The 16,325-nt window shown below is 43.9% G+C and overlaps 1 protein-coding gene across 8 annotated transcripts in view; it reads right to left on the reverse strand.

Annotated features, from left to right (window-relative positions):
- The window catches only part of CPVL (carboxypeptidase vitellogenic like), a 130,479-nt gene that overhangs the window by 96,506 nt on the left and 17,648 nt on the right, over positions 1–16,325 (reverse strand). For 7 of the 8 annotated variants that reach the window (XM_042969077.1, XM_042969067.1, XM_042969025.1 and 4 more), the window contains 2 exons: positions 14,870–15,055; positions 6,735–6,853 (listed from right to left, as the gene is read on the reverse strand). In XM_042969077.1, the coding sequence (XP_042825011.1) occupies positions 6,735–6,853; positions 14,870–15,032 (282 nt within the window). In that variant the 5' untranslated portion in view covers positions 15,033–15,055. Of the gene's footprint in view, positions 1–6,734; positions 6,854–14,869; positions 15,056–15,838; positions 15,879–16,325 lie in introns of all 8 variants that reach the window. The other variant, XM_042969055.1, reaches the window with a different exon arrangement.

The following is a 16,325-nucleotide window of genomic DNA, read 5'->3' on the forward strand; positions in this document are numbered from 1 at the left end:
GGTAGACATATTTTCCAGAGATCTGTTCTATCCACAACCCCTTCTCTAGGAACTGACTCTCCATTTACCAAAAGAAAGGGCCCATTAGTGATGCTTACATCACACGAAACGGCACCCTCAGCTTTAGCTGACTGGACCGAGAAAGAACACCTGACCCAGAGTGGGCCAATCACATCTGCCCCTAGCTGAAGTGCTAGTGGATCTTTGGTGACTGCATGGTTCAAGAACAGGTAAAGGCAGAAACTGTAGGGCAGCCATCTTCTGCCAGATACCTGGAGAAACAAAGCATGTTGATCTGCCAAGAGAGAGGAATGAGGCACAGATAAGTGATCCTGTGGCCTTGGTCAGAATAAGGCTGAGACAGAAAGACTGGCTGTCCCGGCTCCTGATGCCTTTCCAGTTGACCATACTTTCTGCCCTTGGTGTCTCGGGGCAGGAGAGAAGGATTTAGAATGGGGTGGATATATTAGTTAGGGTCCAATCAGAAGACAGAAACCATGTAGCAATTTTAATTTTTAAATTTTCCCATTTTAAAGTTATTGTTACTTTTCATATGGAAATATTGACCTTTAATTCTGTTACAGGTTCCAGTGTTTGCTCTGGTCTCCATCCACCATGGGTATCGCACCCACCCACCAGTGGGCAGAAGTGGGGATGTAATGCCAGGGGGGGTCTGCTCCCCCAAAAGGCACATCCTCAGTGTTGGCCAAATATCAGCCTGCGGGACAGGCTTCCTGTGTCCACCAAGGAACAAGGAAATTTTAAAGAGATATTCATTATAATGGGGGATAACCATAAATATGTGAGGAGAACTCCAAAGAGTACTCTGGGCTGAGGGAAAGTGCCCAGGGATGGACAAACTCATATGGCAGGGATGGGGCTCTTCCCAAGGCTTACACCCTAAGGTGTAAGTCCCAAGACTATGGTCTAGACCTCCTTGGAGAAGGTATGGTTATACCCACTGGGTGGCTGAGAAGTTCACTGGGTTGCCTGGCTCAAAACTGGCCAGGAATCCAGGGGCATGTAGGAAAGGCCTCCAGGGAAAAGCGGTCTGTGGCTGGTGGGAGCAGGTACAGAGCAAGTCAAAATGTTGGGAGTCCACTTGTGTGAAAGTGGCACACAACCTGGAGTGCACGGGGTCCCCGTTGGGAAGGCGGTGGGAAACCAGCCTCGGGTACAGGTGGTCAAGGCTGCTGAGAGTTGGCTTAGGGAACCTGCTCGCTGGCATGGCCTAGGATGTTATGGTGTCCGTGTTGAAGGAGCTGCAGCCAGGTGGTCACTGGGACAGAGCCAGGATTATAAGGTTGTTGAGGGTCTTTGCGGTCTGGGGGCCCAGCTAGAGCAGAGGACTACTGGATGTTCCCACACACGCCCTGCTGACAGACTGGACAGCAGGGCCAGGAGAAAGTGAAATGCAGGACAAGGGAACAGGAAGAGAAGCCAACTTCCTCCTGCAATGTCTCTCCAGCACCCTCTACTGACAAAGCCTAATATCATGTCCACTGCCCAGGAAAAATGTTGATAGCTCTATTACTGTGGAGCAAGTAAAAGGACAGAACTGGAACGAGTTCTAGTTGTCATAAGATATCGTAGTCACAGCCCAAAGAGTATAGGACGCGAGGCTATATTAGTCATCTAATGCTGTATGACATGCATCCAAAACCTGGTGGCCTAAGATAACAATAATCATTTATTATCTCTCGTGCTTTCTGTGGACCAGGAATTTGGGGACATCTGACTGGACAGTTCTGGCTCAAGATCTCTCATGAAGTGACAGTCAAGATATCAGCCAGGGCTACAGTCATCTGACTTGGGCTGGATGAAGATCATCTAATGTTGGTGCTGACTGGTGGGTGAAACATTCACTTCCTCTCCAAACAGGTTTATCCATATGGTTGTTTTAGTGTCCTCCCAATGGCATCTGGCTTCCCTCAGGGTGAGTGATCCAAGAGACCAAGGCGGAAGCAGCACTGCCCTGAATAGGAGCCTTGTAAGTCACACAACATCACTTCTGCTATAGTGTATTGGTCACAAAGGCCAGCCTTAATTCAATATGGCAGGTGACTACACAGGAGCATGGACATCAAGAAACTAAAGATCGCTCTTGGGAGGCTGGCTAGCTCACTCTATTCCAACCTTGCTGACTCCTCAATATGATACTGAACTTTCTCAGTCACCAGATACTCAGATTCTAGGAATCCCAGCAACTCCCCGTGGCCAGGGGAGCAAGATGGGGTCTATCTAGTAAAGGGGCTTAGGCCTAAGTCTAAATGCCTCGGGTTTGGGCTCCATCACATTTGATGCAAATAATTCAACAAATTACCTATATTCCTATATCTGTAAGACAAAGTCAAATACTGCGTATCTTTCTCCAATGGGAAGAATTCTAATTTTAACAATAATAATCTTCTGCCTTTTTATCTTCTTAAATGTGGAAAACCCCAGTTTCGCTTTGTAATGTATTAACCCCACCCCCCCCCCCAACAATTAATTTGCATTCTTCGCTGGCATTCAGGGACTTCCAATTTGGAATGGCCCATTTCCTATCTTCTTTAACATCCCGCATTGTGACTGGCTTAAGAACTAAGCTTCATTATACTTTTTATATACAGTATTTGTGTTAATAATAGGAAAACTAATGACACTGATGATAATACTGATAATACTGATGATAATTATGAAATAATAAGAATAGCAACACTACTTCCTATGTATCAGGCACCAATCTAAGGTTTTCCCACATTCTCTCATTTGTCTCAAAATCATCATCAAGTAGGTACTGTGATCCTCACATCTGGCATAAGTAGTGGAGCCAAGATTTTACGCAAGCTTGACTAACTCAAGAGCTATAATGTTAATGACTGGAGTCTAGCACCTTCCATGGCTAGTTGATTCTCAGGACCAACACACAGCGATCAAGAGCAAAGATTTCTCTATCAGAGACCTAGTTTTAAATTCAAGTTCTGCCAATCTCTAGTTGGTCAACTTGGGGCTAATTATTTACCCTGTAAGTCTCTTCATCTATTAAACAAGGATAACAATTCCTTCCCCATGTGGTGCTCGTAAGGATTAAATAAGAATATGCACAGTGTTTTGTACCTAGTTAATGTTCAATTAACAAAAGCCATTACAATTGTTACATTTTTATTGGCTTCATTATACTTTTTATCCCACAGAAAATGCCTATTATTTCTCTTGCAGATTGCCTCCCGGCTACACACCAAAAAATTTCCAGCTCTGGAATCCATTATGCACTGATGTGTATACAATAACAGGGGAGTCTCACAGAAAAAACAGGAAAACAAAACTAATTTGAGAAACAGCATCCCCCCCCCCCAAAAAAAAATACTCAGAGGATATTACAAGTGCGGCATCCTTCCTGAGTCTCTTATTTTCTCCACCTTCAATTTTTGTAAAGGGTCATTTCTCTCCTGATTAGTATCGGCTGCCTCCCCGTGACAGGCAATGAATGGATATTTCTGCCAAATGAGAGGAACTCTCCCCCATCTCGGTGACCACCGCTTCTCCTTCTCACATGCTTTATCTTCTACACCCAAGAAGGAGATATGGCCTGTTCCATAATTTACAGCCTGACTGGCTTGGCAAGAATGATTGCTTGGGGGCCTCAGATGCCAGCTCTGCATGTGGCCTCCCTGGGTAAGGAGGTCTCAGAAAAATCGATCCTGGCTGCCACATGGTGACAATTGTCGGCCTTTCATCCCTGCCTGTTTCCCCCCCGGAAGCTGAGCCTATCACTTCCAATAGAACACGCTGTGCTCCAACATCTTTTTCCCGTGTGGCGGCCTCGAGTTTATGTCTTTTGGGTTCATCTAAGAATGTGTTGAGGGCTACAGTCCTGGGCCCAAAAGAGCATAATCTGGCCAGCGGATGCATCGCTAGGTCTTCACTGAATTAAGGGGGGCCCCTAACAGCCCCGTCACTGTTTAATGCAGCGGGGGTTCAGATCTCGGTCTGGCAACCAGGAGTGGATGCAGAGTCTAGGCCCATTTCCCTGACCGGCTTTCCAGTCCTGGAGCACCGCCTCTATTCTAGATAATTCTGTACACCTGCTCAGAGGCCACCTCAGAAAGAAATGACTGAGTCTTTGTTTTGTTTTCAGTGGACCACTTCTCTCCCCCCGCCCCCAACCCCATTAATTCCTGTTTTCACAAATCTGGATTATTACTATTGGAGACTCAACATGCAGTTACATGTTGGGGAACTTACTGCTATCAGAAAAAGCCACGCAAGCAGAACAGAAAGTAGGAAATGGGGTTTCTCGGAGCTAAAGGAGGCAGAGAGTGCGGAGGGGGAGGTGGAGCCCCCCCCCCCCCCCCCCCCGGCAGGCCTCAGAGGAACACTGAGCGGGATTAGGAAAGGTGACCCCATAGGCTACACTCGCCTCTTCAGGCCCCAATCCCAGCCCTCCCCCAAGTGGGTACGTGGGGCAACACTACACCTCCGTCCACACCATTTTAGCTGTGCAAGGTGTTTCTTTCTGGTAAAAGGACAATGGCTCTCAAAGGTATCCACATCCATATCCCTAGATCCTGTAAATAGGTTAAGCCACATGGTAACAGGGAATTAAGGTAGCTGATGGGATTAGGTTGCCAGTCAACTGGCTTTAAAATGGGGAAATCATCCTGGGTTATCCCGTGGGCCCAATGCAATCACAAGGGTCCTTAAATGTAAAAGAGGGCAGCAGAAGACAAGAGTCAGAGACGGTCATGTGACCATGGAGTAGGCCAGAGTGATGCAACGTGAGAAAGATTCAGCCCACTGACGCAGGCTGTAAAGATGGAAGAAGGAGCCGTGAGGCAAGGAATGTGAGCAGCCTCCAGAAAATGCAAAAGGCAGGGAAAGAGATCCCCCCCGAGAGCCTCCAGAAGGATCACAGCCCCGCTGACACCTTAATTTTAGCCAGTGAGACCTATGTCAGACTTCTGACCTACAGACCTGTGAGCTAATAAATCTGTGTTGTTTAAACCACTAAGTTTGTGGTAATTTGTACAAGAGCAATAGAGAACTAATACAAAGGGGTTCATGATAAATGCCTCCATTCAAGAATATTGAAAGGTGTGATATCAAAAATGCACATGTATCGTATGGTTTCCGGAAGGCATAAAGTTGAAGAGATTTCCAAGAACACGTGAAAAATGTCCACCTGTTAGAATTAGGTCTTATTGGTAGGCTTAATGTACACCAATTCTCTTTAAGACAGTTGTATTGAGTATTTGGATGTTTTCCTCATTGCTTCTCTATTGCATTCTCTACTCTGTTCTGTGCCCTGGTAGACAGACCTCTAGAACTGGACTCCCCCACCCCTCACCTCTGGTTTCCAGTTGGATTCCACCAACGGAAGGTGGCAGCAGGAGTCTGGGGGACACTTGGGTGCCAGCATGGCACCTATATAACCCTGAGGGCGAGTCTCTCCTTCAATTTTGTGCAGTAAGCACCCCATCTGTGCACTCAACAATAACATCAAGGAAGAACTAAGAAATTCTCCAGGGTTTGGGAAAGTCTTCCTGGAGTAGGTGACAGTCTGAACACTACTATGAGCCCAACCAAAAAGCATCTGGAATTCTTCACCAATTCTAATATGTTTCCTCCCATTCACATAGTTGGCTATGCGGCCAACTATGTCAGAAGCCGTGGTTGGGAAGGCAGAAATGAGAAGTCAAGAAAACCCAACCCAGCAGTACCAACAAAGGCAATTTGATTTGAAAACTATCCGAGATTAAACAGTTTTCTAGATGCAACACGGCGATATGCAAATCACATGCAAATATAAATACAACCCTCCGCAGGGATAGCTTTTTCTTTGTTTTCTCTGGCTTCTAAACCAAATCCAATTTGGAAAATGAAAATAGAAAATTATCCTGGGGTGGGATACAATTTATTTATGCAGCTCAGCACCTCTACCAATTCTGCCCAACAGTACCCGTAAGGCAAAAGTGGTTTGTTCATGCTGAAGAGCTGTGTGACATGCATACGTTGTGTGTGCGTGCACCTGGGTGTGCTAAGTCAAGACTGGTAAAGTACAAGAACGTATCCAGCTGTGTGTATGGACCTAAGAAGGTAAGTGATTCGCTTTCTGGAAGCCATCCTAGATTAGCACTGCTTTCCCACTGCTCCCCCAAAGCCCCCTTATCAGTTTAGCTCTCTTCCATGTTTCCCATGGAGTAGCACTCAGTTAATGGATACCAGAGGCATGAAGGAGGGAGCGCAAAAATAAGAGCTGGCACTGCGAAGCCCACGGGGACAGAGGACAGAGCAGCCACAGAAGTCCACAATCGACTACCTTTCGACATGTATCACACCTGTATATTTCGGGAACCTCCCCATCCCTTATCATTCTTCGGTTCCCCACCGCCCAGCCTTGCCCAAGGTATTTTTAGAACAAAACAACAACAGAATGATTTAAGAAGACGGTGGCAGGAAGAAGGTGGTAATATTAATATTCTGAATAAGGCTGCAAGGAATTTAAGAGCTGGACCTTGCCTGTAAACATTTGTTTCCTGCACATAAACAGGAACACCACACGGAGTCACTGGTGCTTATTTTTAGAAAAAAAATCTAAAAGATGCAAAAAAAAAAAAAAAAAAAAGTTGGTTGTTTTTTTTTTGTTGTTGTTGTTTTTTAAAGTATGGTTTCCTAGGCTAACATTTCTGCGCTGGGGAGCATTCTCAGCTCCTGAGGGTTAGTGTCCTGATAGAGTGCTCTCGCAGGCCTACCTGAGCTGGAAAGAACCAGAAGAAAATGTTGCTGTTGTAGGTCTTATTTACAGTGATGTAGCCAGCGTAACTCTTCACATTCGATCCAGGGAAAGGAGGAACCAAACTCTGTTTTTTTGCTAGTGGAAAAAAAGAATGTACCCGAGGATTAGAGAAATAATATCGAGTTAGCTATCTCTGCCTCATCTCTGGTCTTCTCCCTCTCATGGGCCAGGTCTGGGATGGAGCGAACAGAAAAGCTACCAGGAGACTGGCATAAAGGTACGGACTATAGCAAATTCCAGCTTGCCCTGGCCAGTTCCACATGTTCCACATTTACAATGTAGCCAAGGGGCATTTTTAACCTTTTTTTCTTTGGTCCCCAAATATATTTATGAGCTATAATAAGATTTCTTTTTAAGAAAAAAGAAAGAAAATCACTTATCCTCAGCTCCACTCTAAAAAGGAAACCAAAGTGGGGGCACCTGGGTGGCTCAGTCGATTAAGCGCCCGACTTTGACTCAGGTCATGATCTCACAGTTCAGGGGTTCGAGCCCAGCTCAGAGCCTGGAGCCTGCTTCGGATTCTGTGTCTACCTCTCTCTCTTTCTCTCTCTCTCTGCCCCTCCCCTGCTCACGCTCTGTCACTGTCTCTCTCCAAAATAAACATTAAAAAATAATAATAATAATAAAATAGAAATAAATAAATAAAAAGGCCAGGGCAGAAGTCACCAAGTCCCAAAAGGTGAGGCGGGTACAAGGAAAACAACATAGCTAAGCAGCTCTCAGCCTCCGGAAAGCCTATATTCTCCACACTCTCCTTATCATGAAAGCAAGGGGCCTGCCACTTCCATTAAGGGAAATACGCTGACGCATGTGGGGAGTGGGGATGGCTGGGAGGGTAGGGAGAGGCAGGCAGTGAGACGAGGGGTGACCTCATGGCCTCATAGCTACTCACAGGAAACCAAATAAGACAACAGGATAGTTGTAGAGGGCAGAGGTCTGGCTTTTTTATGGCACCAAAGGGACAGGGACAGGGAGGGGGAAAGAGGGACTGCTCAGATAGCGTGAGGACACCCAGGAGTAAATAATACTAAGAGGGGCTAACACTTTAAAGGCTACAGTACCGAGGGCTTTCCATTATGCAGTAGGTGTAATTATTATCCCCACTTTACAGATGAGCTGAAGCTCAGAGAGGGTGAGTAACTTGCCCAAGGTCACACAGCTAGTAAAGGAGAGCTGGGATTCAAACCTAGCAGTCAGACTGCAGAGTTTGCTCCTTCTCTGACCCTACACTGCTTCTCAACCAGAGAGTTAGTCCCAAAGTAGGGGTGGCACGGGGGGGGGGGGGGAGGGAGAGCAAGCAGTGATTAGGAAAACAGTGGAGGAGAAATGGGACATGGATGGCAGGGGGTAGGGGGAACTGAAGGGGAGTTTAGGTGAAGAAAGATTCCTTAGTGCTGACAAAGCAAGTGTCCCCAGTAAAAACTAATGATTGAAGAAAAGCTATTTATGTCTGACACATATTAAGTAGGAGACTGGTTAGAGAGAGGAGCAGGTCAGGAAGCTTAGTCCTTCACACACACCACCCACTAAAGATGCCTTCAGCAGGGTGCTGGAGCCCATAGGCTCTCAAGCTGTTAGCATCTCTTCCCACCTTAGCATTAGCAACATCACCACTAGCAGGCAACAAGCCACAGTAAGAACGTCTACATGCACGGATCAGTGTGCAAATCAGGACCCCGTCCCCACAGAGCTGCTTGTGACACTTACCAGCACACCATGGCATCAGGGCTGCAAGTTCCTCTTTTAAAATGAACCTGCCTCCTGGCAGGGAAACTCTCATCTAGACAGCACTGTTCCCTTTCCTTCGTACTTTGCTGAGCCTTACGCTGCTACTGACCGTCTCTGTGGTCCCTGGGCAGTCACTTGACCTGTCTGTGCTTCAGTTTCTCATCTACGGAAGGTGGATGACTTCACGTGTCAATGAGAATAAGGGTCCATGCATGTACAACCTTTAGAAAAGAAGCTGGCTCGTAGGGAGCACAGCTATTGTTACCTGTGAAATGCACCTGCTGATTAGGAACAAGTGGCATCTGGGAGCAGAGGAGATGGTGGGATAAAGGCAGGGTTTCAAGAGCAGTTTCTGAAGGGTCCTGCTAGGTTAGTACAATAGGAAGAACATGGGTAGACCCAGGTTTGTGATTCTGACCAGGCCCCCTGGCAAGTTGCCTTATCTCTCTGAGCCTCTCTTTCCTCTTGTGCAAGATGTGGATACCGATTCCCCCACCCTGGACTTTCTGTGGGGATCAAACTCAGCACACAGAGCTGCATCTAAAATAAGGGCTCGGGCAAAGGAAGCGAAGATCATCACTAGCTTGTGGGCCACCCCACGTGCTGTCTAGAAAACTCTGCCTTTTTCTGGCGGCGTCTGGTTCCCCCAGGGAAGATTGCTTAACTCAATCCAGCTTCTCTAGCTCTTCCCATGCTCTTTTCAAAAAGACCTATCCCTTGCTGCCAGAAAAAGAAAAAAGAAAGGGAGAGGAGCATCTCAAGCAAAGGAAAAGGGGGATGTTTAGGGAAAGTGGTGATTGCCAGCCTACACCCTTCCCTCCAGCAGCCTTGCCTCCACCCCACCCCACTTTGCTTCCGCTCTCAATTAGCCCAAAGAAGGCTGACCCTCCAGGGCTGGGCAGCCTTTCAAAACTTTTTTTTTTCTGTTTAAAAAATTGAGATATATTGGACAAGGAACATTATATGAGTTTCAGATGTACAACCTAACAATTTGATGTTTGCATATATTGCAAAATGGTCACCACAACATCTAGTAAACACCCATCACCGTACGTAGTTACAATTTTTTCTTCTGGTGATGAGAACTTTCAAGATCTATTCTCTTAGCAACTTTCAAACATGCAATATGATATTACTAACTGTAGTCACTATGCTATATATCATATCCCCAGACTTCTTTTGTAACTGGAATGTTGTACCGAAAACACTTCTGACATATTTTCCCCCAAACTATCAATCTTCTCAGAATCAGAGAACCCCCAAAAAGGTGGATAGAGACCTGAAGGTAGAAGGGTTAGGAATAAATGAGACGTGACTCACAGTGAGGTATGTGAGCAGCAGGGATTCGAGAAAGAAGACAGAGAAAAATGAGAAAGGTCGAAGAAGAATGAGAAAAGAAAATATGTAATAGAAAGGAGCTAGAGGGAATGGAATATGGGAGAGAGATGATTGAATCAATCTATCTCTCTGAGGCCAGCACAGCACAAGGTCTGCTGGCCTGCTCTGACAATGACTCTGATGTTCCCCCAGCCCTCCTTTTCTGAAGCTTCCAAAGTTGTTTCTCTGCTACCTTGTACCTCCTCAGGTACATTTCCTGCCTCGCCTTGAAGATCAGGGGCTACTGGAAAGCAGGGAAATTGTCTTGTCTTCGTACCCACAGGTACACCTGATTTACTCACTGGCAATGCACTAGGATTAGCATATTTCTACAAAATCCTCCTAAAGAAGGCAGGCCTTTTTAAGGTCTTAAGAATTTAGAAGGACTTTTTCTGGCTCACTAAAAAGTGTTTCACCCTATTTCAATTCTTAAATTTCCTTTAACGAAGTCACGGTAAAATAATTAAAAGCTCTTTCAACTAAAATGATATTTTGCATTTTCAAATGTTCGGTTCCTCCTTCCAGAGTCTACCAATGGAATGTGGAAAATAAACTCCCAAGATGTAGGGGTTTCTTACTTCCTGGAACCATGACTCACAATTCAAATGTTCAAAACAGTTTAAAAAAAAAAGGAAAAGGTTTTCTTTGAAGTGATTTCACTTCCTCCTTATTATTCACTGCAGTTACCAATGTTTATGATATTAACACTTTGAAAAAGATTGGATTGTGACCAAAGAAGGACTTGAAGCAGCTAATCAGGGTGCACTTCACATTTACAAAGTCTTCAGTCATCAACAGTACTGCACAAGACACGGCCAGACCGTAAGTGATAATAAAGTGACACCTAATAACAAAATGGTCTTTAAAGTTCGTGAAAAGGCAGTGTTTGTAAATATTTAAAAATTTGCCTCCTTTATTCATTTTGTTTCGAGGGTTTATTCTAGCTGCAGAGAAAGTAAACGTGCAATTACAATTACACAAAACTAAGCCAGCTAATTGGGAGATTAAAAAATAAAAACGCCCTTGTCTTTTTGTGAATTACTGTTTATCTCAAGAATGTTCCATTGCGATACTAAGACTCATGTGCCTAAGGTTTTGACAGACTCAATAAACAAAAGGGATTTAGGGGAATGAGCTGACCATCTGTCCAGAGCTTCCTGAACTTTCAGTAAAGCGGATGAATAAAATTATCCTTAATTATGTTATCAGGGCTGTTTGTGAATACCCAGATGTACCAGAATTTGGATCAGCCACTCAAAATTCCATTCAAAGATTTTGACTGCGTAACAGAACTTTAGAAAGTGACATTACATCAGTTTTACTATTTTAGAAGTTGTCCTCCATCAGATGGTGATCTATCAGACTTGGCACAGAAGGGCAGAAGATAAAAACTACCTCCCTCGGAAACCTTCCTTGCTACTGCTGATGACCGCAACAATGAAATGTTTGTAAACAAGGAATACAGGAGTGGTAGGGATGTGGACAGTCTGTCAGATGGATTTCTCTGTGTTTTCACTAGGTTCCTCCAAGATGTATGAAACAGACACACCACCACGAGTCGCTTGCGCTAAATGCCTTTGTTGAAACTGTTTTCCTCACTCAGTATACACAGATCCTTTCCTAGTTTGGATCTAGTCACACAGCACAGTGGTTCATACCTTGGGTTCCGGAGCCAGCAAAGATAGGTTTTAATGCCACCTCTGCCACTTACTATCATTAAATGGCTCTGAGCAAGACACTTAATTTCTCTGGGCCTCAGTTTCCTCATCTATAAAATGGGAACAATAATTATGCATTCTTCATTACCATTGCTCTGAGAGTTAAATAAGCTAATGTGTGTGTAAAACCCATGTCTGGCATACATTCAGGCTTAACATTTAAATTCTGCAAGTATTTATTATATATGCCTATTACATATAGAAACTGTGCTATGTATTGGGAATATAGTTATTAAATATTAGGATGTGTTATTTTTCTTACTACACTATTGCTATTTTCTGGACTCTACCAACCGATAGGATAGCTTCCTTCTCAAAATTTCCAACATGCCTATCTCAAATGTGACACTTTAGTATTTTAGTATTCACTGCCTTATTCCTTAATTGGTTTCATGTGTGTGCATCTGGTCACTCCAGAAGAGCACCAGATTCTAAAACAAAGGGAAACAAATTAGAGCAGGCAGATCCCAGAGCAGAAGTCATAAAATCTGGGTCTTAAAACACATCTCTGGTCCTATTACCTGCATATCCTTGGGCAAGTCATGTAACGTTTTGGGAGTCTCAAATTCCTTCTGTGTGGATTGGTAGGGTTGGTTATGAGTATTCAACGCCATTTCAGCTCTAACTAAGTGATTTGGCTTGATTTGTTGTTGATGAACATAATCTAAGCCATCAGTACCCACTTACTAAAGGAGCCCAAATGAATGCATGCGATCCGTTTTTGTAGATTTGGATGATATTTTGCCTCTTCGTATATGTCTAGTGATATGAGCCTGTACCATCGGAATACCATCTTCTCATGACTTTTCTACATCAAGAAAAAAATGAGTCTTTTTTAAAAAAGGAATGACTACCTTCTCTGACTACATTGTCGCTGGCTACATCATCAAATGTACACAGGGGCACCTGCGTGGCTCGGTCAGCTAAGCGTGTTGACTCTTGGTTTCGGTTCAGGTCACGATCTCACGATTCGTGATTTCGAGCCCCACATCAGGCTCTGCACTGATGATGTGTAGCCTGCTCAGGATTCTCTCTCTCCCTCACTTTCTCTGGCCCATCCTGGCTCTCTCTCTCTCTTTCTCTCTCTCAAAATAAATTAATAAATTCTAAGAAAATGTACACTAATATACACTGACGACATTATCCAAGTTTTCCACCTCTTCTCAGGAAAGAGACGGTAAAACATGGAGTCGACGTGTATGTCAGAAAAAAGACACGTGACCAGGACTCCAGTGCACCCCCAAGATACAAGAACGTTTTGGTTTTAAACCAAACAAAACCCAAAACAATAATACCCTGTTAGCTATGAGAATATTTTGAATGAAGAAGCGTTGCTTTATTTTTAAACTTCTTTGTGGAGTACATAGATTTATTTTTGATCTTGAAAATGATTATTTCCCTCAAATTTCCAACATCACTTCCACATGCCCCTGCTGTCTACCAACCTAGCAGCCTCACAGCCACTAACTCGGTTGTCCCACCTGTGATTCGAGAGCAGTCAGTCCTCCAAAGCAAACACCAACGTCTCCATCTATGGGCCAGCTTCCCCATCTTTCACCTAAAGAGAGTGCTCCTGAAATAGTCCCCCATCCCAATCAACTGTCCCCTCTTCCCAATCATTTCTATCAGCAAATACATTGTCTCCTGCTCTCTCTCTCTTTTTTAAATATGAAATTTATTGTTAAATTGGTTTCCATACCACACCCAGCGCTCATCCCAACAGGTGCCCTCCTCAATGCCCATCACCCACTTTCCCCTCCCTCCCACCCCCATCAACCCTCAGTTTATTCTCAGTTTTTAAGAGTCTCTTATGGTTTAAAGACCCTTCCTGGTCCCACAGCTCCCTCCAGCCACTACCCCATTTCTCTGATTCCTTTTACAAACAACACCTGAAAACAGATGCCTATATACTATTTTATAGTTCAGGAACCCACTGATGTCCTGAAAGATTAAGTAGTGTTATCTACCCAGTGATTTACCTAAACAGAAGGAAGCATTAAGAACAGAGGCAGGTCATAAATTCTAGTCTCCGATGATGCCCAATAACACCTTTTTCCTATTAATAATAATTATTGGAAACCCCACAATTTCCAAATAAAAAGTGATTTGCAAACACTAATATTTAGAGAGCAACGTACAGGTTATAGAGCTTTCATGTGCGTTTTCTCATCTGATTCTTATAACATCCCTGTGACTTAAGTGGTTGTGTCTCCACGTTGTTGATGAGGACACCGAGGTCTAGAATGTTTGAGTAACTTGCTGTGCAGAGGGGCCCAACAGTATGCCTGTGGTCATAGACTCCGGAGGGAGGCTGTCTGGGTGTGAATCCTGCACCTACCAGCTGGTGTCCATGTGACTCTCCAAGTAACTTTAAAAAAATTTTTTTAAGTTTATTTATCTATTTTTTAATTTTTTAAATGTTTTTATTTATTTTTGAGAGAGAGAGAGAGAGAGAGAGAGTGAGTGAGTGGGGGAGGAGTGGAGAGAGAGAGGGAGACACAGAAGCCAAAGCAGGGTCCAGGCTCTGAACTGTCAGCACAGAGCCCAGCGCAGGGCTCGAACTCACGAACTGTGAGATCATGACCTGAGCTGAAGTCAGACGCCTAACTGACTGAGTTACCCAGGCGCCCCTATTTATCTATTTTGAGAGAGAGAGAGAGAGAGACAGAGAGAGACAGCAAACAAGGGAGGGCTAGACAGAGGCAGAGAGAGAGAATACCAAGCAGGCGCTGTGCTGTCAGTGCAGAGCCTGATGTGGGGCTCGAACTCACCAACAGTGAGATCATGGCCTGAGCCTCAATTAAGAGTCAGACGCTTAACTGAAGAAGCCACCCAGGTGCCCCCAACTCTGGCAAGTAACTTAATCTCGTTCTGCTTTAGTGTTCTTAGATGTGAAATGGGTACACCTGCCTGGGTTGTTAAGATGCTGACGTGAGTTTACGTAGAATCCTCGGAACCAGTATGTGTAGTAAGTTTTAAGGTTAGTATTTATTATTGCCCAGCTGGGGACAGGCGCTATGCTAGTTTTATAAATAGAAATGTAGGTACTCGACCACCAGATAATCTGTCCCTGACAAACTCTCATTTTAGCTCAAAACTCTGATAATACATGACATCAAATCATTAATATTTGAAATAAAACAGCTGGGTTAAAAAATACCAGAATGTATTTTGAATCCTGTAAAATAACTGCAAAAAAAACCAAAATGAAACAAAACCCCAAACTGTTGAAAATACCCCAGTGGTTTTCTGATTTTACTAAACTTACCTTCTTCAAGTTTCCCAGCTTCAATATAGGGAGTAAGAAATAATGGCTCTCCTATGTTTCCCTTATGTGGTACGGAAACCCGAACATTTTTGTATAAGGAGTGAAAGATCCCGCCACCAGGGCTGAACATGAACACGACCACCAAAACGATCGTCTTCCACATGGCACCAACCAGTCTCTCTAGGCCTAGGATGAAAACAAATGAATCCAAAGAGTAAATATTTACCCAGTCCTTTTACATACAAGACATTCATTTATTTCATTAAAAAAAAAAATGTATATTGTAAAATAAATAAATAAATATTCTGTGTAAAGTCCCTTTGCTAAGCACCTTGGATACCACCTGAACCAAACAGACCTAATCCCTGCTTACCCTGAAGTTCACAGTCTAAGGGAGAGGAAGGGGCTATTCAAGGATTCACAATCTAACTAGAGAAACAATTTATATTTCTAAAACTGTGGTCTGAAAAGTAAACTCCATGCAGGATCAGATAAAACTTCAAGACAACAAGGACTCTGTAACTTATCACCAAATGTGTGGTAGAGATGCTTACCTACCACGGGAAGGCACAGGACTGAGAACATATCTCTGGCCAAGAGAACCTAGGGAGGCCTTAACAAGATTAGGTGTGAAGGAAGGGTGGGTGGAACCCAGATGGGCAGGAGAAATGGAGAAAGCATCACTTATGGGGGGGACAGCTTGAGCAAAAGTGAGACTTCAGTTGTCCATGGGCACTTGGGGCAGAGAAATTTAAAATAAACCAAGTGGATTTCTGCTTACCTCTTCTGTCTCTTACAAATCACAAACTTTGCATTCAAGAACAAAAAAGAAAGAAGAAAGGGAAGGTCCTACAACTATCTTCAGGTCCCTGCCCTTATTGCTAGCTGATAAACTCAAGAGCTATGCCTCAACCTTTGTGAACAGTTTTTCAAAGGTCTTCAAATCTGATGCTTGCTTAGACTACTCACCTCGACTGATAATAGTAGTGACTTAAAGTTGGCGATTTCCCTAAATTTGTAAATAAATATGTAATTTGTATTTACAATGGGCTTCCCCATGTATTTTTAGCTGATTTGAATATCCTAATAACTCAACCAGGAAATCAAAGATTAATGGCACTAATGTTAGATAAGGAAATGTTGATTCCTTGGATAAGGAATGCCGCAGCCAAGAACATGGTAAACCCAGTCAAGGCCAAAACCCGGCACAAGGTGAGTCAGGGGCAGATGCAGGGTCAGATCTCATCTTTTTCTAAAATTGTGACGTTTTGTTCATCGTGGATTTTCTTGCATTAATTTTTATTTTTTCCCAAATGTTGCATTAAAATACTATCTATCATGATTATTGGGTTTTTTGGCACTCTTTTACATTTTATACCCGAGTCAAGTGCCTCACTTACTTCACCTTAATCCTTAACGCTAAGAATTAGGATCTTCCATCAGTGCTATTACATTA

This window comes from Panthera tigris, chromosome A2, assembly GCF_018350195.1.
Source record: "Panthera tigris isolate Pti1 chromosome A2, P.tigris_Pti1_mat1.1, whole genome shotgun sequence".
Lineage (NCBI taxonomy): Eukaryota > Metazoa > Chordata > Mammalia > Carnivora > Felidae > Panthera > Panthera tigris.